The 22,062-nt window shown below is 43.4% G+C and overlaps 1 protein-coding gene across 1 annotated transcript in view; it reads right to left on the reverse strand.

Moving 5' to 3' along the window:
* EIF2S3 (eukaryotic translation initiation factor 2 subunit gamma) overlaps positions 1-17,403 on the reverse strand; it is a 301,635-nt gene extending 284,232 nt beyond the window's left edge. Inside the window, exon 1 of the mRNA XM_069204821.1 lies at positions 17,069-17,403. Coding sequence (XP_069060922.1) covers positions 17,069-17,137 — 69 coding nt within the window. The 5' untranslated portion in view covers positions 17,138-17,403. The remainder of the gene's footprint in view (positions 1-17,068) is intronic.
* Between the last annotated feature and the right edge of the window lie 4,659 nt (positions 17,404-22,062).

The following is a 22,062-nucleotide window of genomic DNA, read 5'->3' on the forward strand; positions in this document are numbered from 1 at the left end:
AGCTTTACCACTGCTAACCATGACTGAAGCGCTTGTGCGCTCTCCTTTAAAAATGGTTACCTTGGCTTACACCCAACAGGCACAATTAATTTACCTGGAAGTCCCTAGTAAAAGTGGTACTACATGTACCAATGGCCTCTAGATTAAATGCTACTAGTGGCCCTGATGCACTGATTGTGCCATCCAACTAAGTGGCCCTTTTAAACATGTCTCAGGTCCGCCATTGCAGTTTTCATCTGCCATTTCGACATAGCAAAATAAACTTTTTGCCAAGCCCAAAACCTCTTTTTAAAATATGTGTCACTTCTAGAGTAGGTCCTAAACATACCATAGGGCCGGGTGCACTGCATTTAAGAAGTTGGACATCTACTCTTATGTTTTACATGTCCTGGTAGTGAAGAACTCCTAAACTGTTTTTTCACTACTGTGTGGTCTACCTCTCTCAGAGGATAACATTTGGTTACTTTATTACATTTAATAAGTGATAACTTACTTGGAAGCTGGTAGACAGATCACATTCAGTGTCTAAAGAAATGTAATTAAAAGACTTACTTAATGGTAAGGTCTGATTTTTAGTAACAATTCTGAAAATGCTACTTTTAGAAAGTTTGTGTGTTTGCCCTAACCGTTTGGTGCCTGCTGCTTGTTCATGGGTCACATGACTAGGTGTAGCTGGTAGTTTTTTTTTGTATTACTCCCAGCCAGTGAGACAAAGGGAAGCTACGTGTTGGCAGGATGGAAACTCACTTAATGAGGGGAAGGAGCTGTCACCTACCACACCCGCACATAACAAAAACCTTGCCTGACCACTCTCATTAACAGTTTGTGTAGGAAGTTGGCTCTGTATGTGCTATTTCAAAGTAAGGAATAGCATGCACAGAGTCCAAGGGTTCCCCTTAGAGGTAAAATAGTGGTAAAAATAGATAATACTAATGCTCTATTTTGTGGTAGTGTGGTCGAGCAGTAGGCTTATCCAAGGAGTAGTGTTAAGCATTTGTTGTACATACACATAGACAATAAATGAGGTACACACACTCAGAGACAAATCCAGCCAATAGGTTTTGTTATAGAAAAATATCTTTTCTTAGTTTATTTTAAGAACCACAGGTTCAAATTTAACATGTAATATCTTGTTTGAAAGGTATTGCAGGTAAGTACATTAGGAACTTTGAATCATTTCAATTGCATGTATACTTTTCAAGTTATTGACAAATAGCTATTTCAAAAGTGGACACTTAGTGCAATTTTCACAGTTCCTGGGGGAGGTAAGTTTTTGTTAGTTTTACCAGGTAAGTAAGACACTTACAGGGTTCAGTTCTTGGTCCAAGGTAGCCCACCGTTGGGGGTTCAGAGCAACCCCAAAGTCACCACACCAGCAGCTCAGGGCCGGTCAGGTGCAGAGTTCAAAGTGGTGCCCAAAACGCATAGGCTAGAATGGAGAGAAGGGGGTGCCCCGGTTCCGGTCTGCTTGCAGGTAAGTACCCGCGTCTTCGGAGGGCAGACCAGGGGGGTTTTGTAGGGCACCGGGGGGGGACACAAGCCCACACAGAAATTTCACCCTCAGCAGCGCGGGGGCGGCCGGGTGCAGTGTAGAAACAAGCGTCGGGTTTGCAATGTTAGTCTATGAGAGATCAACGGATCTCTTCAGCGCTGCAGGCAGGCAAGGGGGGGGCTTCCTCGGGGAAACCTCCACTTGGGCAAGGGAGAGGGACTCCTGGGGGTCACTTCTCCAGTGAAAGTCCGGTCCTTCAGGTCCTGGGGGCTGCGGGTGCAGGGTCTTTTCCAGGCGTCGGGACTTAGGTTTCAGAGAGTCGCGGTCAGGGGAAGCCTCTGGATTCCCTCTGCAGGCGGCGCTGTGGGGGCTCAGGGGGGACAGGTTTTGGTACTCACAGTCGGAGAGTAGTCCGGGGGTCCTCCCTGAGGTGTTGGTTCTCCACCAGCCGAGTCGGGGTCGCCGGGTGCAGTGTTGCAAGTCTCACGCTTCTTGCGGGGAGTTGCAGGGTTCTTTAAAGCTGCTTCTTGTAACAAAGTTGCAGTCTTTTTGGAGCAGGTCCGCTGTCCTCAGGAGTTTCTGGTCGTCGTCGAAGCAGGGCAGTCCTCAGAGGATTCAGAGGTCGCTGGTCCCTTTGGAAGGCGTCGCTGGAGCAGAGTTCTTTGGAAGGCAGGAGACAGGCCGGTGAGTTTCTGGAGCCAAGGCAGTTGTTGTCTTCTGGTCTTCCTCTGCAGGGGTTTTCAGCTGGGCAGTCCTTCTTGTTGTCGCAGGAATCTAATTTTCTAGGGTTCAGGGTAGCCCTTAAATACTAAATTTAAGGGCGTGTTTAGGTCTGGGGGGTTAGTAGCCAATGGCTACTAGCCCTGAGGGTGGGTACACCCTCTTTGTGCCTCCTCCCAAGGGGAGGGGGTCACAATCCTAACCCTATTGGGGGAATCCTCCATCTGCAAGATGGAAGATTTCTAAAAGTTAGAGTCACCTCAGCTCAGGACACCTTAGGGGCTGTCCTGACTGGCCAGTGACTCCTCCTTGTTGCTTTCTTTGTTCCCTCCAGCCTTGCCGCCAAAAGTGGGGGCCGTGGCCGGAGGGGGCGGGCAACTCCACTAAGCTGGAGTGCCCTGCTGGGCTGTGACAAAGGGGTGAGCCTTTGAGGCTCACCGCCAGGTGTCACAGCTCCTGCCTGGGGGAGGTGTTAGCATCTCCACCCAGTGCAGGCTTTGTTACTGGCCTCAGAGTGACAAAGGCACTCTCCCCATGGGGCCAGCAACATGTCTCTAGTGTGGCAGGCTGCTGGAACTAGTCAGCCTACACAGACAGTCGGTTAAGTTTCAGGGGGCACCTCTAAGGTGCCCTCTGGGGTGTATTTTGCAATAAAATGTACACTGGCATCAGTGTGCATTTATTGTGCTGAGAAGTTTGATACCAAACTTCCCAGTTTTCAGTGTAGCCATTATGGTGCTGTGGAGTTCGTGTTTGACAAACTCCCAGACCATATACTCTTATGGCTACCCTGCACTTACAATGTCTAAGGTTTTGTTTAGACACTGTAGGGGTACCATGCTCATGCACTGGTACCCTCACCTATGGTATAGTGCACCCTGCCTTAGGGCTGTAAGGCCTGCTAGAGGGGTGACTGACCTATACTTGCATAGGCAGTGAGAGGCTGGCATGGCACCCTGAGGGGAGTGCCATGTCGACTTACTCGTTTTGTTCTCACCAGCACACACAAGCTGGCAAGCAGTGTGTCTGTGCTGAGTGAGAGGTCTCTAGGGTGGCATAAGACATGCTGCAGCCCTTAGAGACCTTCCTTGGCATCAGGGCCCTTGGTACTAGAAGTACCAGTTACAAGGGACTTATCTGGATGCCAGGGTCTGCCAATTGTGGATACAAAAGTACAGGTTAGGGAAAGAACACTGGTGCTGGGGCCTGTTTAGCAGGCCTCAGCACACTTTCAATTGTAAACATAGCATCAGCAAAGGCAAAAAGTCAGGGGGCAACCATGCCAAGGAGGCATTTCCTTACAGTTTGTCACTAGTCTTTTTTGTCCACATTCAAGCTGGGGCCTTGGCAGCTAGGAAGGAGATGCCAGACCCCTTAGGTGTTTGGAAGCCTCTAGAAACTTCTACTTCAAAAGTGGGCACCAGGTATAAAATAATGGACCTCAGACACCAACTCTTCAGTACACTCCTGGTCCTGCAGATGTTACGGAAGAAGGATTGCTGCGCTACTTTGGTGCCAGGAGGACTGCCACTCTGCTGCTCTGTTGCCTGCTGCACTGCTTGCTGAGAAGGATGACTGGGCCTGCACCCTTCATTCCAGACTGAAGTGACTCCAAAGGTCAGCTGACTGGCCTCCTGTTTTTGACATAACAAGCTTCAGCGGCTCCTTGCAACTGCCAATCAGACCTGCTGCCTGGACCTGTAAATGAACCTGCCCGAGCCCTGCTGGTGTGAGTTCCTGATACCCAAGATGTGCCCCTCAGGTCCAGGTGTGACATCAGTAGAATGTATGGTTAGGTACTTATAGAGAACAAGGTCACTCAAAAATAGAGCATCCGGGTGCTGGTTCAGATACCATTTGCTGACAACTACAAGAAACTCAGAACATGAACATCCAGGCTCCAAAGATAAAATTCACACCTAAGAATCATCCAGTCAATTGTCTACATAATTCATCAGATAAGGAAAAAAAAAAGACAGGAATTTTTAAGTCCATTCTTAAAAACAGATTCACTGTCTGTAAATCTCAATGATCTATGAAGCTGGTTCCAGGCTTCAGAACCCAACAAAGTAAACATGTGTTCCTCTTGTTTTAAGACTGAAAGAAGGGATAGTTAGAAAGTTTGAATTAGAAGATCTCAAAATCCTTAGGCTACTATGGTGCATTAAGCGATCAGAATTGTAATTGGGGGCTGCGAGAGGGAATGCTCACAAAACCAAGGTCAGGTATTTAAAGAGAATCTGCTAGTGGACAGGAAGCCAGTGAAAAACTTCCAAGTCCCTGAGGGATCAAACAATTGCATGAACGCTAAAGAACAAGCCTAACTGCAGCATTTTTTAACACTTGAAGCTTATACAGTAATTGTTTAATAAACCCTATATAGAAACTATTACAGTAATCCAACCTTGATGTGAAGAGTGCGAGGACCATTATTTTCCTTGCTGTCAGAGGAAGAAATTCGGGAAAAAAATGTAATGACAATTAGGTAAAAGCAAATACCTAAAACACATACTTTTTGAGAGCATATGAGAGAGAACAGTTAAATCTGACTGCTAGATTCCGAGCCACCTTTACAGGTGCAGAAGGAGGAAGCACGAGATTATCAGGTCACCACATCGGAGGAGAAAACGTGTTACTGTGACCAAATGAAACTATCTCCATCGTATCTGTTTTACACTTTAAGATACTATTTTTCACCCAGCTGAGATACTTGTGAAACCGTTCTTAAAACTGAGTTCAGAACCAAAAGGATTCTTGTCAAGCAACAAGTTCAACTGAGTATTGTTGGCATGACATGTGGGGGGGGGATGGCAAGAGTCAGTGAGCTATTATTATTATATATATATATATTAAAAAAAAATCATAATAATAATGTAGGGATAAGTGAAAAGCCCTGGGTAACCCTGTATCTCAATATTTTTTCTTTCTTTAGAGAACAACAGGCACAAAGATACCACCTGCCTCCTATTAGCAAGAAAAGACTGGAACCAGGCCCAAGCCTGGACACAGATATCAACCTCCCTAGGATGCTGAAAGAGTACCAGGCTGTCAAACACTACAGACAAATCTAGGAGGATTAACACAGAGTTCTGACCCTTACCCAGCGTGACTTTTATTGCTTGCGATACTTCTAAAATAGCAAATTCTGTAGAGTACCTGGGCCTTAAAACTCATTAAGAGGGATGAAGAATACTAGAAATTTCTAAAACAAAACAAAAAATCCATTAGTTGCTTGTTAACTAATCTTTCTAACATTTTATCATAGCATGAAGAAGGGAGATAGCCCTGACATTAGTATAACATTTGGGTTGGCTATTGTTTTTTTTTCTTTTTCCCAATAACGGTTAAACCAACGCCAGCTTCCATTTCTCAGACCCCCCCGCCAAAGAAAGAGAAGTGTTTAGGATACTATTAATTACAGGATTAATAACTTCAAATGCTTTCTTAAATGTTGGGGACATGGGTCTAAAGGGGAGTTATATTTGCAGAGTAAGATAGCATGTTATGATTTCTGAAGAGAAGTATATTGAAAAGCAATCATTTTAGGCTGAGAAAGGGAAATGTCCTATAAGGGGCATTGAGAATTAGCTGTCCAATCAGGGTTCCTGTTACAGCCATTCTGAATAGATATTCTCTTAAAAACAACTGAAGTGATTGTCCTAAAGTTTGATACAGTGGAATATCACTCCTAGAGACTTTGGGTTTAGTAATCTGAACAATCTTCTTAAAGACGCTATTAGAAAATGCAATTTGATAGTTGAAAACTGATTTTAAGCCTCCTTAATCAGACTGTGATACCTTTTCACGGCAGACTTATATTTTAGGTTTGTCTTTAAACCTGTACCGAGTACCCCATATTCTTTCAAACTGCTTACATGAAATATGTAGAACACGGTCAAGGATGTGGAATTGAATAAAATATCTACTTGTCCACGTGACAAGTAGCTTCATAAAATCTACTTATCCTGTAAGAAAATCTACTTATCCCTTTAGTGACACAGAGTTCTGCAACAAATTATGGCAGCAATCTCAGTATAAAAGAGCTCTGATAATAGCCTCTCTGATTATGGCAGGGCTAATACTATAATAGGGCTTGAATGCTAGCAGTTTCCTTATTTTGTCACCTTTTCACAGACCTACACACTAGGACTGGTGGTAGCAGTAAACAATAGTTACAGAATTGGAATACCCTTTTGAGTCTGTGCAAACCCACTAACTTGCATGTTTTAAGGGGTTTCACCTGCTCTTCTCTAATCTTTTGCCATTCTGAGAAAGGCTGGAAATGTACTCCTAGCAAGAGCAGAAGTAAAACTTCTTTCAGGGTTGGGAAAAGTGGCTGGAGGGAAAGGTAACGTGTAAACACTCAAAAGATTTTCACATGAGCAAATCTGCACATGTATTTTTGCTTGTGCTAAAATACATTTCACAAATATTTTGCAGGAGTTTAATTTCCTGGTCTACTTGTGTAAATTTTAATGAATTCATGAAATACGTAAACCTACACTAATGCAAAGAAATGCACTGTGGGTGTACTTTTGTGACTTTCTTTGAGAATCGTGCCCTTAATTAAGTCTGACATTAACCAATACCTTTTGTTTTTATTAAAATTCTCTCTCTCTTTCAAGTTTACTTTGTCCTTGGGACCAGTAGGTCCAACCCCTGCAGCACAAACACTTTGGCTGCCAATTTAAAGTACCACATTAAAGAGTAGGGAAAGAAATTGTCTGCAGTTGAGACAACATGCGTCCATATATTACTGCTGTTCGAAATTGTATTTAAGGTTCATTAATGCAAAGCCTTTGTTATTAGGGTGAGCATTCTAAATAAATGTTGTAAGCTCAGTTTGCACCACTGTTCCAGTTAAAAAGCGTGGATACACGTTTGCAAAGTTTAAAATGAGGCTACGTATAATGCTCCCAGACTGCTTTCTGATTAAATGCAAATTTTTTGTAGAAGCTTGAATGCAAGATTGCATTTTTTTATTTTGAAAGCAAAAAGTCGTCAACTAGGAAAAAAAATGTTTTGCTAAACTAGTGTGCAACTCAGGCACCATTTCTTTGAAGCACCATTTAGCAAAATGTGTTAATACATGCAAAGAATATTCATAATATAAAGTCAGTGTAACCAGTTTCAACAGGATTATGGAAAAAATGTATATAAACAAACACTGACAAAGCCAATAGGTCCAACACTGGTGGTCAGTCTTTTGGTTTTGTCAATGCGTGTCTGTTTTGACATGGCTTTTGTACAACTTTAATGCTGTGGGAGCTACTGGGCCCTCACCACCGTAACAAATATTAGCAAGAAGCAAAAATATTTTTTGGTCCCAAAAAGCACACATTGCCACAGTAGTTCCTGGCACTGAACAAAACTACTTTGCATGCTGGTATGCTCCTTGTAAAAGAGCAGATTGCAATAATTGTAATGTAATGCAACATACATTTGTAGAGCATGGAACCAGCCATGTGTGAGTGTATCCAGGAGTACGAGCGGGTTCTGCAAGTAGGATCTGTCACAGTGAAGCCAGCCGATAGACAGATATAATTTTAACAAAACAAAAAGGTCTTGGTTATGGTATATGTCTTTGCATTAGTGCAATTTTGCATATATCATTAATTCACAAGAATTTACACAAGTGGACCAGGGAATCGTATTTATAGAAAATATTTGTGAACTGTATTTTAGCACGAGCAAATATGCAGGTGTAGAATCTGCTGAGCGTTTATAAGTTCACTTTCCCTTTAACCACTTTTTTTTCTCAACCCTGGAAGACGTTTTACTTCTGACCCTTGCTGAGAGTAAATTTCCAACCTCTCTCATTATGGGAAATGATTAAAGAAGAGCTAGTGAAAAACCTTAAAACATGCAAGTTAATAAGTTTGCGCAGAATTAAAAAAAAAAAAAAAAAAAAAGCCATTCCAACCTTGGAACTATTGCTTACCGCTACCTCCCACCCCAGTATGTAGATCTGAAGAAAGGTAGCAAAATAAAGAAATTGATAGTATTCAAGCCCTACTATAGTCTATAATACAAGCCTTGGCATAATCACAGATTGCTGCCATAATTAAGTTTTTTTTTTACATGACAATTAGATTAATGAAGCAATCTGTCCCATGGAAAAGTAGATATTTTACTAAATTCCACACCCTTTGAATTAGAATATTGTAACACATGGGGAGCCACAGCATCTCCCAAAGATCTCTGGAAGTCAGAGCAAGGTCTGGTCGGATGATTACTAAAACTCCAGGTAAAGAATAAGAATGACCTATTTTAAAGCACAATCCGAGACTTTCTGCACCATTAAGTCATCAACTATGAACGAGGACAGTCTTCTGCAAGGAAAAAGTGTAGTCTTGAGGTTTTGGGCTCTTCGTGAATGGGAACAAACCCAATAGTTCTTTACCTAGCCACCTGCCAACACAAAGTTCCGGTGAACCCAAATCTTCACACCACAGCAACGCCTAGCCACACAAGATCATCACTTTGTGCTACATTGACAACAACCTGCTAGGCTCTCCTTGCTCCTCACGGCAGCTTCCACCGTTAATGGAACTCCTCACCCTGGACTTTGGAGGTAACTAGTTCAGCTGGACTAACCTGGTTCCTGTAGCCGCCCCAACTCCACTACTGTCAGCTTGAACTTGTGACTTTCACCCAGCCTTGCACGACCAACTATGAGCGAGTGGTGTGTTGTGCTTTTAGGCACTCTACTTACCTAAAATATTTAAAACTGAATCTCTCTGGTTCTACTGTTAGATTTTTGCCATGTTGGGGTCAAATAATGTATAACATTTTGTTAAATTTTTCTAAATCGGTGTGGGATTTTTTCTTGTGTTGTGTCTTCACTTCATTACTGTTTGAAGTGCTACATAAATACTTTACACATTTCCTCCAAGATAACAGTGACTGCTTTTGTGCTAGGCTACCAGAAGGATAAGCACAGGTTAACTTGGGGTTTGCCTGTGTTTCACCCGGACAGAGATTGCAGTTGCTGCTTGAGTAGGGTTTCAACTCCCCTTAACAAGTAACCCAATTTCCAACAACAACCATGTATTTGAATACATTCTTTAAAGGGGTAATTGAACATAACCTTAATGTTGTAAGTGCTAAATGTGTTCTGAGCTGCCAATTTTGTAGAGCAGTTAGAGAAAATAAGTTTGTTACTCCTGAGGACTTGATTTTTTAACATGTGGGCAAAGTTTGAAGTTCACTGTAATATGGTAATTGGTTTCTACGATTGGGAATAGATCAAAATGACCCTGGGATAATATTGTTATAAACTTAAAAGTTAAAGTAAAAAAAATAATGCTAAATGTTTTTTGGGAGTCTCAATGGGTGTATAGGTCTCAAAAAGTTTCAAAAGAGTTGAATTCCTGTAAAACAGATCGATAAGACCCCGAACAGCACTGTAGCTAAGTGACTGCATTTCCCTTTTTTTTGTTTAAATTTGTTTACTCACTGTGCAGCGCTTCAGCTAGTGTTCAGGAGATGCTGGGGCAAAAATCAGCAATGAGGACAGAACGATGCGAGCAAACTTAATGATTCAAACTAGCACTAAACATCTGATGAAAGGAAACTTTCAATAGATTTTGTGTCATAAGTTGCTATTATCACACTCACTCTTGTTAAATGTGTACAGGCATCTCCTGAGTTAACAATCACTCTTTCACCTACACGACAAGCAATTTATTTGGGGCCAAATCTAGATTCCATGCCACAGGTAATTACCTAGTTCACACAACTGAATTGGGCAGTATTAGAATGTGAATTCTGTTATCTAAAAATAGCTCATGCTTCTGAGCTGCTGTCCTTGTCAATTCTTCTCTCTTTCACCTTGAGCCAAAGTCATATGATGGTGCTAGCAATAATGGATCTGCACCAGAAACCTCAAGAGTGAAGTCTACACATGTATTTCAATTAGCATTAGTTAAGTGCCTGAACAAACCTCACATATCAAAAAATGTTAAAGTGAAGCCTTATTAACACCAGATTTTTTTTACTACATTAAATGTTTTCCTCTTCAGAGCCTCCACTTTTTGTTCAGTATTTCACCAGAGAGCAAACATGAGCCACAGCTTAAACTGCTGTCAGTTAATTGTCCACTGCAGTAATATGAAGATCCTAAAACAAGTAAAAATAAAAAAATAAATTAAATAAAAATAATTCTCCTTGAATTAAGGTGCTAGGCAGACCATCTGTTCCAGTTCCTAGAGCACTGACCTGCTGATTTATAGGGAAGCTCCACTATCCGCGAGGTGTTAAGATTTGTTTTCCTCAAGAGGCACTGAGTTTAGACATGCAAACAAAGACTCATGATCAAAGTACCAGTTTCTTGTGACCATTCAGTTAAAGTTGATCACATGCTGCTCCTTACTCCAATCCTCTCAAATACCACTACACATCTCTGAGCCTCAAACCTCAGGGGACATCACAAGTAGTGGGGAGCACTGCCTGTATTCCTTATTAGACAAGGGTGTTCAGAATTTGTCAGATAATTCTGTATATCTAAGTATACCTAACATGGGTGGACATTTAGGGGCCTAAGTTCAAAGTAACCCGCAGCTACCTCTGTATACATCTACATTCTTCCCAATGCGTTGTTCCGAGTAGTAGACAATAACAATTGCATATCTATATAATTGTGAGAAAGTAGCCTGTTTCTAGCAGGGTTACCCCCATTTTTGGCCTGTTTGTCAGTGTGTTTTGATGGTGTCACTGGGATCCTACTAGTCAGGACCCCAGTGCTTATGGTTTGTGCCCTACATGTCAGTCTGTTTCACTGTTTTCGTCATTAAGCTTGACTGTCACTGGAGTCCTGCTTATCAGAACTCCAGTGCTGATGCTCTCTCTGGTTCAAAATTTGTACTTACATACCGGTAACCCAGTATTCCACTCCAAAGTGGATCCTTACGGGCTGGAGCATTTCTTTTGCCATCCATAAGGAGCCCATACAAAGGCTTCTTTAGGACACCCATTGCAGCCTGTGTGAAACAGTGCATGCACTATTTCACAGCCATTTTCACTGCACCAGGTCACTTATATGTCAGGTCTTCAGACCCTGAAGGCTGAGTACAAAGTACCTGTGTGGGAGGGCACCCATGCGCAGGCAGAGGTGCCCCCACATCGTCCAGGCCCATTTTCCCATACTTTGTGAGTGCGTGGACGCCATTTTAAGTGTACACTGCACATAGGCCAATACCCATGCAGAGCTTCACAATGGTAACTATGGCCATGTAATGTGTCTAACAACTGGGAATTGTACCCCAATACTGATTCCAGTATTGGTTTTACAAGTCCATAATCCCTGGGGGTGCCACTATGGACCCCAGTATTGCCATACCAGCCTTCTGAGGTTTTCACTGCAGCCCCAGCTGCTGTCACCTCACAGACAGGCTTCTGCCCTCCTGGGGATTGGGCAGCTCAATCCCAGAAAGGCAGAACAATGCATTTCCTTTAGGAGAGAGGTGTTACACCCTCTCCCTTTGGAAATAGGTGTTACAGGCATGGGAAGGGTATCCTCCCAGAGCCTCTGAAAATGCTTTGAAGGGCACAGATGGTGCCCTCCTTGCATAATCCAGTCTACATTGGTTCAACGACCCCCAGTCCCTCCTCTGGCGTGAAACTAGACAAAGGAAAGTGCAGTGACCACTCCCCTGTCCATCACCACCCCAAGGGTGGTGCTCAGACGTCCTCCAGAGTGTCCCTGGGTTCTGCCATCTTGTTTTCAAGATGGTCAGGGAACTATGGGAGCATCTGAGTGGCCAGTGCCAGCAGGTAACGTCAGAGACCTCTCCTGATAGGCTTATACCTGGTTAGATGACCAATCCCCCTCTCAGGGCTATTTAGGGTCTCTCCTCTGGGTGTTTCTTCAGATTTGGATTGAAAGACTACAGGAGGAATCCTCTGCATCGTTTACTTCATCTTCAACCGCTGACTGCTCCAGGAACTCTACAAAACTGCAACAAAGACGACTTCTGCGACCTTGTAACTTCAGCTCCTGCCAGCAACTGCAACAGTTTCCAAGTTGGGCAAGCTCCAAGGACTGCCTGTCCTCACCCTGCACCAGAATAGCCAAAGGAATCGCCCGTGGAGTGACGGAGTCACTTCCCTGCTTCAGCAGGCTCCTCTCTGCAACGACGGGCCGGTGGCTTGGGTCCCCTCTCCAGACGACAATCATGGATCCAGCAACACGGATGGTGGACTAAAGTGTCTCGGACAGACCCAACGTCCAGCTGTACAAATTTCGTGGAGGTATGAGATTGCCTCCCCACGCAAGACAGTACCCCCGTTCACCCCGTGACTTGCAGCTAACAAGGTATGTGTGCTACCTTCCATGAAGTTCTTCGTGCACAGCACAATTTAGGCCCCCAACAGTCCATCCTGCGACACCCAACTTCCTAAGTAGTTCTCCGGCAGTGTGGAAATCCTTTGTGGCGTGTTGCGTGGGCCTCCATTTGCACCTTCTTTGTCCCGTGCTGTGGGACTCCTGTACATGCTGCCTGGTCTCCCGATGGCTCTCTGAGTTGCTGAGAGCCCCCTCTGTCTCTCCCTCCTGGGTAGAGTCAACCTGGTCCTTCCTGGGCCCAGGCAGCGCCATTTTCCGCAAACTGCGAGTTTTGAGTTTACCAAGACTTGTTTGCTGAATGCAGCAACGCAAATCAGACTGTGTTCATCCATCCGGCGTGGAACATCTTCTGCACCAACCAGGAACCCACATCTATCTTCTTTGGTGCAATACTGACTGTCTTCTCATTGGTGGTTCTTCTTTTGCACCTTCATCCGGGTTAGCAGGGGTTCCTGTTCTCCTTGGACTCTTCAGTGCTTCTTGGACTTGGTCCCTTCTTCCACCGGTCTTCAAGTCCAGGAACTCATCGTTGGTGTCCTGCAGTCTCTTCTGGTTCTTGCACTGTCTTCTACCACGACTTCTAGTGTGTTTTAGAAAACTTGCTGTGTTTTACTCCTGCATTCCTGGGCTCTGGGGTGGGATATTTTACTTACCTTTGGTGTTTTCTTACACTCCCAGCACCCCTCTACACACCACACTTGCCTAGGTGGAAAACCGAGTTTTGCATTCCATTATTTCAGTATATGGTTTGTGTTTCCCCTAGGCCTATTGCCTAGGTGATTTCCACTGTTTGCACTATTTTCTGACTATTTACTTATCTGTTTTTGGTTACTAGTGTATATATTGTGTAATTTACTTAGCTCCTAAGGAAGTATAGTTTCCAAAGTATTTTTGGCCTTGTGTCAAGTACCTTTATTTTTGGTAACACTGAGTATTGTCTTTCATGTGTGTGAGTACTGTGTGACTACATGCAAGAGCTTTGCATGTCTCCTAGTTCAGCCTTGGCTGCTTTGCCTACAGCTAACTCTAGACAGCCTGGCTTCTAGACACTGCCTACATTTCACTATTAAGGGATAACTGGACCTGGTATAAGGTGTAAGTACCTTTGGTACCCACTACAAACCAGGTCAACCTTCTACAATTATATGGAACCTCCATAAAGGAGTGTGGACTTCAAGCAATTCTGAGCTACCACTGTTAGGCTCGGTGTTAGTTACAATCAGCACCCTGTGTGATTCTCACTCAATTGGCTAACTCTTCTTAATGGACCTTACACAGGGTGGTGTACAAGTAATCCTCTTGCCAGACATCTTCACTCCTTTCTCCAGTTACCCAGACAAGAGAAGACTAGTCTCAAACCACTCCACAACTATCCAAGGATCTACTGGGTAGAAGCAAAATTGTGCTTGACTTTTCTTATTCATGACTACCATAAACCAAAGGTCAGGTTGTTTAACCCCTCTTTACTCAACCAAGACACAAGTAAATTTCTTAGCCAGGGTCACTGCTTGTTTGACATGCAAGAAATTCTGCAGGCCTGGAGCCTTTGAAATCCAATCCTGGTTATGGCCTCTCCTGGGTGCATGCTTTCCAACAGCAAGTAAGAAACTGAATCTGGCCATAAATCAAAGCCTTTTACTACTATATCAAAGTTGCCATTCTGTTTAAATGAATCCTTGCAATTGCTTAGGCAAAACCTGTCTTGATATTAAAGCATTATGATAGCCTCTACCTAATCTGGCTCTGTGCCATAAATCTTCGAAGCGGTCCCCATGTCAAATACACATGCAGTCAGACGTGGCGATTTTAAGCAATAGCACTCCTTATGACAATATTTTGGATCCCACGCTTATAATACTAAAGGCAAAACTACAACGTCCCAAAAGTCAGTGTGCTACTGGTCAACAAGCCCAGACTGGCTAAACCTTGCAAATACAACATGGGCTAGCTTGACAGAACTTGAGTAATATAGCATGGGATAACTTGACAGAACTGTAGTCATTTGCCAGGACTACTGATTGACAAGGACCCAACAGGAAATTAAAATCTAAATACTAATTACTAATGTGAAAGTGGATTGCTAGGCCCAGAAACTGTTGTTGCTTAAACATTTAAAAGCATGCTCTTAACTTTATGTAACCTGTGCTGCATGATTTGCAGAACTCGCTACGCTGGCACATATTTCTATTAAATGTTTCTTCTATAACGGCCTCTTCTGGACTTAAAAGAGGCTATAAACTTGTCTTAAAACAACAGAACTAGTATTAACTACATCCTAACCCACCTACTAAATGCCTTTACTATGCCCAGACGTGTACTTAGAAAATAAAAACTGCTCGTATGATAGAAACCTTAATATTACGTGAATAATGGAAACAGAGTTGGAGTTACTTATATATGTAAAATTGTTCCTGCCGAAGTGAAGGAATGCATGTGAAAGGAAGTACGAATATCCAAACCCTGCTGTTTGTCAAGAGAAACATTGTTTAACTCCACAACATCAAGAAATGTAAATCTTTGTTAGTAAATTTAACAATCAAAATAATTGTAAATAGGTGCCCTAAGGAAAGAGCATTTTTCGAGAGGATAGACAGCGAGAGACAATCAGAGTGGCTTCTGCTTTGTGCCACTTCTTCTGTCTGTTCTGCTGTTAGAGCCGAGAGCACAGATTACCAGAGAGGATTGTACAACAACTGAGCCAGAGAATGACAGATGGTATTCTAGAGTGACCACAATGAGCTGACTGCACTAGCTAAAGAGAGCAGGTTTGAGTGTAGAAAACTGAGAGCGACATCCAGCTTCAGAACTATTAGATACAACAGAGTTATTCATTCTACTTCAGATATTGTATTGAGGCTGAAAGAGTTGATAAATTGTTTCAGAACAATGTGATCGCCATAAGCAATTAAGACAGATAAACGTGGGAATTATAGTAAATGTACCAGACTGAATATTCTTAATTAACTTTCCCAGACTATGAGACAGTATTATTTCAACTGGTTACATTCTGTAAGACTACGACAGAGTAGTGACAGATTCAGGGCACACTTAATGCGTGTTTCTGTAACCTTTTGCCATGATTATTAAAAATATGTTGGTGCATTTAAATAAATACTTCAAAACTACTAAAACTCTAGAAAACTGACTTACTAAATTTTATATTTTTATATTATTGTTTGCAGCGTACTAAATTTCTCGCAGCCACTCAGATGAAAATCCATAATGAGGGGCCAGACAAAGAGTAAGTGGTAGCATTGAAAAAGAGTAATTGATTAATCAAACTGTGATGGTATATTAAGTAAGGGAGCAGTACACCCAGCATTCTGCAAGACATGCAGATTCGAATAAAATCATTCTGTTGACTGCATTATCTGTGAAATGTAGGGAAGACCGAGGAATACTAACTCACATGCCATATTACCTGTATATTTAACTCCACATCAGCACTGAATAGCATGATGAAAAGTATGCAATAATTTGAACAAGTTAAAAAAAACTGCATCTAATATAAGAATTCCACTCGTAGTTCAAAAAAAAAAAAAAACAAGGTTCAACGTAAGTGACAAGCTGTAGTGCTCTGCCACCCAGCCCTTGTGTGTGTGTGTGACTGATGCGCCTGCCAAAATAACATTCCATATGGCAACCATTTTGGATGAGGGGAAACACCCTTAACTACCTATTCCCGCTAAACTTGCTGCGTCACGACAGATATTTAAGAAAGGCATGCAGCATTAAGCCGGCCATACTGTTTATTACCCTTTTTTGTTTCAGTACAATTTTTTGAATTTACCGAAGTATACTGTAACAACTGCACGTAATTTGCCTTAACGTCTCCATCAATGCCCGCAGAGCATGTCCTGCAGCCATTCACTGTGCCCAGTAACCATGCTACAAGAACTTGCTTTTGCAGATTAAGAGAATGAACTGAGAAGACATTCACAAAACAGATCATGAACGTAGTGCCGTTTACGGTCACTAGCCAAGCAACTGAAAGAGAGATACTGAAGTACCCAACCAAAAAATCTTAAAATTAGTGCTGCTGCTCTTAGGGATTGTGCGCCTCATCCAGGTCTCTTTGTTACTCTTCCTGTCCTACTACGTTCAGGCAAAAGCTTATAATCTTAACCTTGCTTTTCCAATAACGTGGGTCTCCCACTACCATCGTCTCGTTCTAACTACCCAGTTCCTTCCCTTTTCCTTAGCGCTAAGAACCTTTCCGGGTATCTGGCACGCTCCAAACTTTGATTAATTCAACGATCTGCCTTCACAACCCCGGCTTTCATACAGCGATAAGTTCCCAAACAGCCCTACTTACTTCGCGATACCACTACTCTCTACTCTGATCATTTTTCCGAATTCACGCCGCATCTGCCACTTCGCATGACCCTCTTTAGTACGCAGCATGCTGGCCGTCACTGTGCCTGGCGTAGTGCCTAGAAACCCTAGGTCTTTATTAATCACCCTGGCCTTTTCAGACCCCTTTACCCGACCCACGCGGCAGCGCAGCTCACCAAGGAGCCAAGATCCTGGCGCGAAAGATGCGGCTGCCCCAGAGTCACTCCCGGCTCGTCGCCTGCCATGTTGGGTGAGAGGCGGTTGAGGAGTCCAACACAGACGCCTGAGACAGCAGAGGGAAATAAAGCACCGCTCTCCTGGATTAGCCCGAAGATGCACGCTGGTCCGGCACCTTAGTTTTAGAAACTTCTGTTGGCGCGGCACTGGAGGCAGGTGGTTTACTCCGTTTCGACCCTTTCCACTCGGGCGATGACGAAGAGAGCTCCAGTCAGGACCCCTTCTGGACCGGTTGTTAGAAAGACTATCCAATGGGTGATGCAATGATTAGAATGCCGCTTCCGCAGCTCCATGCGTACTGTATCTGCATAAACATAGAGGAGGGACGAAACACAAGTGAATGCCTAAGACAGCAAACTATGAAGAAAGAACACAGATCGAAACCCATTTTTCGGGACTGGAAAGCTAGGTCGCCATCATGTAATATTTGACATTGGAGCGCTCACTATAGAGCAATGCTTAAGTATTTACGTCTTGCCAGTACTTACGGTTTAAAGATCGGGAACCTTATTTTGCTGCCCGATATTTTGGGAATTAGAATGCAAAAAGAAAAGCATTCTCAAATTCATTAAAAAAAAAAAAAATGACGAAATATCACACTCTCACTGTCTCTCCTCTAAACCTGACGCACTAGTTGGTATAGCATGGGAAATAATAATAGTTGTTTAGTTCTACCACTTACACTGTCACACAGAGGTGAAGGACAATCTTTTTAATTTTTTTTTTTTAATTATTTACAGCAGTCAAATGTAAACTGTGAAGTAAAATAGAGGGTAATTTTTTTTAGATGAGACCAGCAGAGATTGTTTCGAGCCTATTAGGCAGCTCTTCCAAATCTGTCCCAGACCCAACCCCTTCCAACGGACACTTCTGCACACAGGATAAAACAATTCTATGTCAGGACCTGAGGCTCAGATTATGCTTCTCTTCCTATGCTTCAACCCCTTCGCTGCCAGGCCTTTTCCCCCTCTTGTGCCGAGCCTTTTTTTGGCTATTTGGGGCAGTTTGCCCTTAGGCCCTCATAACTTTTTGTCCACATAAGCTAGCCAAGCCAAATTTGTGTCCTTTTTTTCCAACATCCTAGGGATTCTACAGGTACCCAGACTTTGTGGGCTCCCCTGAAGGAGGCCAAGAAATTAGCCAAAATACAGTGACATTTTTTTTTTTTTTTTTTAAATGGGAAAAAGTGGCTGCAGAAGAAGGCTTGTGTTTTTTTCTCTGAAAATGGCATCAACAAAGGGTTTGCAGTGCTAAAATCACCAGCTTCCCAGCTTTCAGGAACAGGCAGACTTGAATCAGAAAACCCAATTTTTCAACACAAATTTGGCATTTTACTGGGACATACCCCATTTTTACAATTTTTTGTGCTTTCAGCCGCCTTCCAGTCAGTGACAGAAATGGGCATGAAACCAATGCTGGATCCCAGAACCTAAACATTTCTGAAAAGTAGACAAAATTCTGAATTCAGCAAGGGGTCATTTGTGTAGATAGATCCTACAAGGGTTTCCTACAGAAAATAACAACTGAAAAAGAAAAATATTGAAATTGAGGTGAAAAAAACATCAATTTTTCTCTACGTTTTACTCTGGAACTTTTTCCTGCAATGTCAGATTTTCAAAAGCAATATACCGTTACGTCTGCTGGACTCCTCTGGTTGCGGGGATATATAGGGCTTGTAGGTTCATCCAGAACCCTAGGTACCCAGAGACAATAAATGAGCTGCACCCTGCAGTGCGTTTTCATTCTATACCGGGTATACAGCAATTCATTTGCTGAAATATAAAGAGTGAAAAATAGCTATCAAGAAAACCTTTGTATTTCCAAAAAGGGCACGAGATAAGGTGTTGAGGAGCAGTGGTTATTTGCACATCTCTGAATTCCGGGGTGACCATACTAGCATGTGAATTACAGGGCATTTCTCAAATAGATGTCTTTTTTACACACTCTTATATTTGGAAGGAAAAAATGTGGAGAAAGACAAGGGGCAATAACACTTGTTTTGCTAATCTATGTTCCCCCAAGTCTCCCGATAAAAATGATACCTCACTTGTGTGGGTACCTAGCGCCCGCGACAGGAAATGCCCCAAAACGCAATGTGGACACATCACATTTTTTGAAAGAAAACAGAGGTGTTTTTTGCAAAGTGCCTACCTGTAGATTTTGGCCTCTCTAGCTCAGCCGGCACCTAGGGAAACCTACCAAACCTGTGCATTTTTGAAAACTAGAGACCTAGGGGAATCCAAGATGGGGTGTCCTGTGGGGCTCTGACCAGGTTCTGTTACCCAGAATCCTTTGCAAACCTCAAACTTTGGCTAAAAAAACAAATTTTCCTCAAATTTTGGTGACTGAAAGTTCTGGAATCAGAGAGGAGCCACAAATTTCCTTCCACCAAGCGTTCCCCCAAGTCTCCTGATAAAAATTATACCTCACTTGTGTGGGTAGGCCTAGCGCCCGCGACAGGAAATGCCCCAAAACGCAACGTGGACACATCACATTTTTTTAAAGAAAACAGAGGTGTTTTTTGCAAAGTGCCTACCTGTAGATTTTGGCCTCTAGCTCAGCCGGCACCTAGGGAAACCTACCAAACCTGTGCATTTTTGAAAACTAGAGACCTAGGGAAATCCAAGATGGGGTGACTTTAGGGGCTCTGACTAGGTTCTGTTACCCAGAATCCTTTGCAAACCTCAATTTTGGCTAAAAAAACACGTTTTCCTCACATTTTGGTGACAGAAAGTTCTGGAATCAGAGAGGAGCCACAAATTTCCTTCCACCCAGCGTTCCCCCAAGTCTCCTGATAAAAATGATACCTCACTTGTGTGGGTAGGTCTTGCGCCCGCAACAGGAAATGCCCCAAAACGCAACGTGGACACATCACATTTTTTCACAGAAAACCGAGGTGTTGTTAGCAAAGTGCCTACCTGTAGATTTTGGCCTCTAGATCAGCCGGCACCCAGGGAAACCTACCAAACCTGTGCATTTTTGAAAACTAGAAACCAAGGGGAATCCAAGATGGGGTGACTTGTGGGGCTCTGACCAGGTTCTGTTACCCAGAATCCTTTGCAAACCTCAAAATTTGGCTAAAAAAACAAATTTTCCTCACATTTTGGTTACAGGAAGTTCTGGAATCAGGGAGGAGCCACAAATTTCCTTCTACCCAGCGTTCCCCCAAGTCTCCAGATAAAAATGATACCTCACTTGTGTGGGTAGGCCTAGCGCCCGCGACAGGAAATGCCCCAAAACGCAACATGGACACATCACATTTTTTTTAAAGAAAACAGAGGTGTTTTTTGCAAAGTGCCTACCTGTAGATTTTGGCCTCTAGCTCAGCCGGCACCTAGGGACACCTACCAAACCTGTGCATTTTTGAAAACTAGAGACCTAAGGGAATCCAAGATGGGGTGACTTGTGGGGCTCTGACCAGGTTCTGTTACCCAGAACACTTTGCAAACCTCAACATTTGGCTAAAATAACACATTTTCCTCACATTTCGGTGACAGAAAGTTCTGGAATCTGAGAGGAGCCACACATTTCCTTCCACCCAGCGTTCTCCCAAGTCTCCCGATAAAAATTATACCTCACTTGTGTGGGTAGGCCTAGCGCCCTCGACAGGAAATGGCCCAAAACACAATGTGGACCCATCACATTTTTTCATAGAAAACAGTGCCTACCTGTGGATTTTGGCCTCTATCTCAGCCGGCACCTGGGGAAACCTAGCAAACCAGCGCATTTTTAGAAACCCAGGGGAATCCAAGATGGGGTGACTTGTGGGGCTCTGACCAGGTTCTGTTACCCAGAATCCTTTGCAAACCTCAAAATCTGGCTAAAAAAACAAATTTTCCTCACATTTCAGTGACAGAAAGTTCTGGAATCTGAGAGGAGCCACAAATTTCCTTCCACCCAGCGTTCCCCCAAGTCTCCCGATAAAAATGATACCTCACTTGGTAGCGCTCCCTCTGGGCTCTGTGACCAGGACGTAATGGTTACGTCCTGGGCACAGCAGCACTGTGCCTCAGGACGTAACCATTACGTCCTGGGCACAGAACTGGTTAATTTTTCTAGCAGCCAATCAGAGAAGATTAACAGAAACAAAAACATATCCCATAATTCAATATGTATCACATGACTAACCATAGAGGTGCACATGTATATAAGGCTATAACACCAGAGTCCTTCCTCTTTCTTTGCTGCTTCTGCAGCCAGTTAAGTGCCTTATGTTCTTCCAATTGTTCTTTGATGTTTCACTGTATTTCACATATGCAGCAATCACGCTTGCTTATTTACTTTACTGTTCATTGTTTTTACTTTTAACTGGTGGAGCGTGAGCGGACTGCGGAGCTTGCCGCCCATAGTCCTATTGTTAGTCCCTCAGGACTTGGAGCACACACGCGCGCTCGTTCGTCTGAATGCCGCTCGCTCTAGTAATCGTGGCGGTTTATCAGGGTCGGGCGCTCGCCCGGCGTGCAGACAAGTGGAAAGAAGGTTCTCTTTCCCTGCAGCCCCTATTTCTATGGCTCCCAGCAGATTCTACACTGAAGTGCTTCTTTTTCATCACTATTTTGCTCCCTTACGGCCTGAAGTAGTTTCTGATTGACTCAGGGTTGTAAAATTTGCATAGGCCTTGCCTAGAGTGCTGCAGGCAGCTCCCTCCAGGTTTTATTGTGTCTCTTACGCCTGCTGGGGTTGTGCACTTCCCCTGACTGTAACCTTGGGCTATCACATATTTGGCTGTCCTTTGGAACAGTTTGAAGAGATTATGGCTCACTCATATGCCTATGATGAGGATGAATATTTTGGGGGCGACGCTCCCTCTTTAGAAGAAAACCTAGTAGGGCTCTAGACAACAGCGTAAAACTCCCTGTTAACAAAGCCTTGGCAAAGGCTCTTGGACCCCTTACTCATCATTTTGAGAGCTTTGCCCATCATAAGGGTTGGC

The sequence above is a fragment of the Pleurodeles waltl genome, chromosome 8 (genome assembly GCF_031143425.1).
Source record: "Pleurodeles waltl isolate 20211129_DDA chromosome 8, aPleWal1.hap1.20221129, whole genome shotgun sequence".
Taxonomy (NCBI): domain Eukaryota; kingdom Metazoa; phylum Chordata; class Amphibia; order Caudata; family Salamandridae; genus Pleurodeles; species Pleurodeles waltl.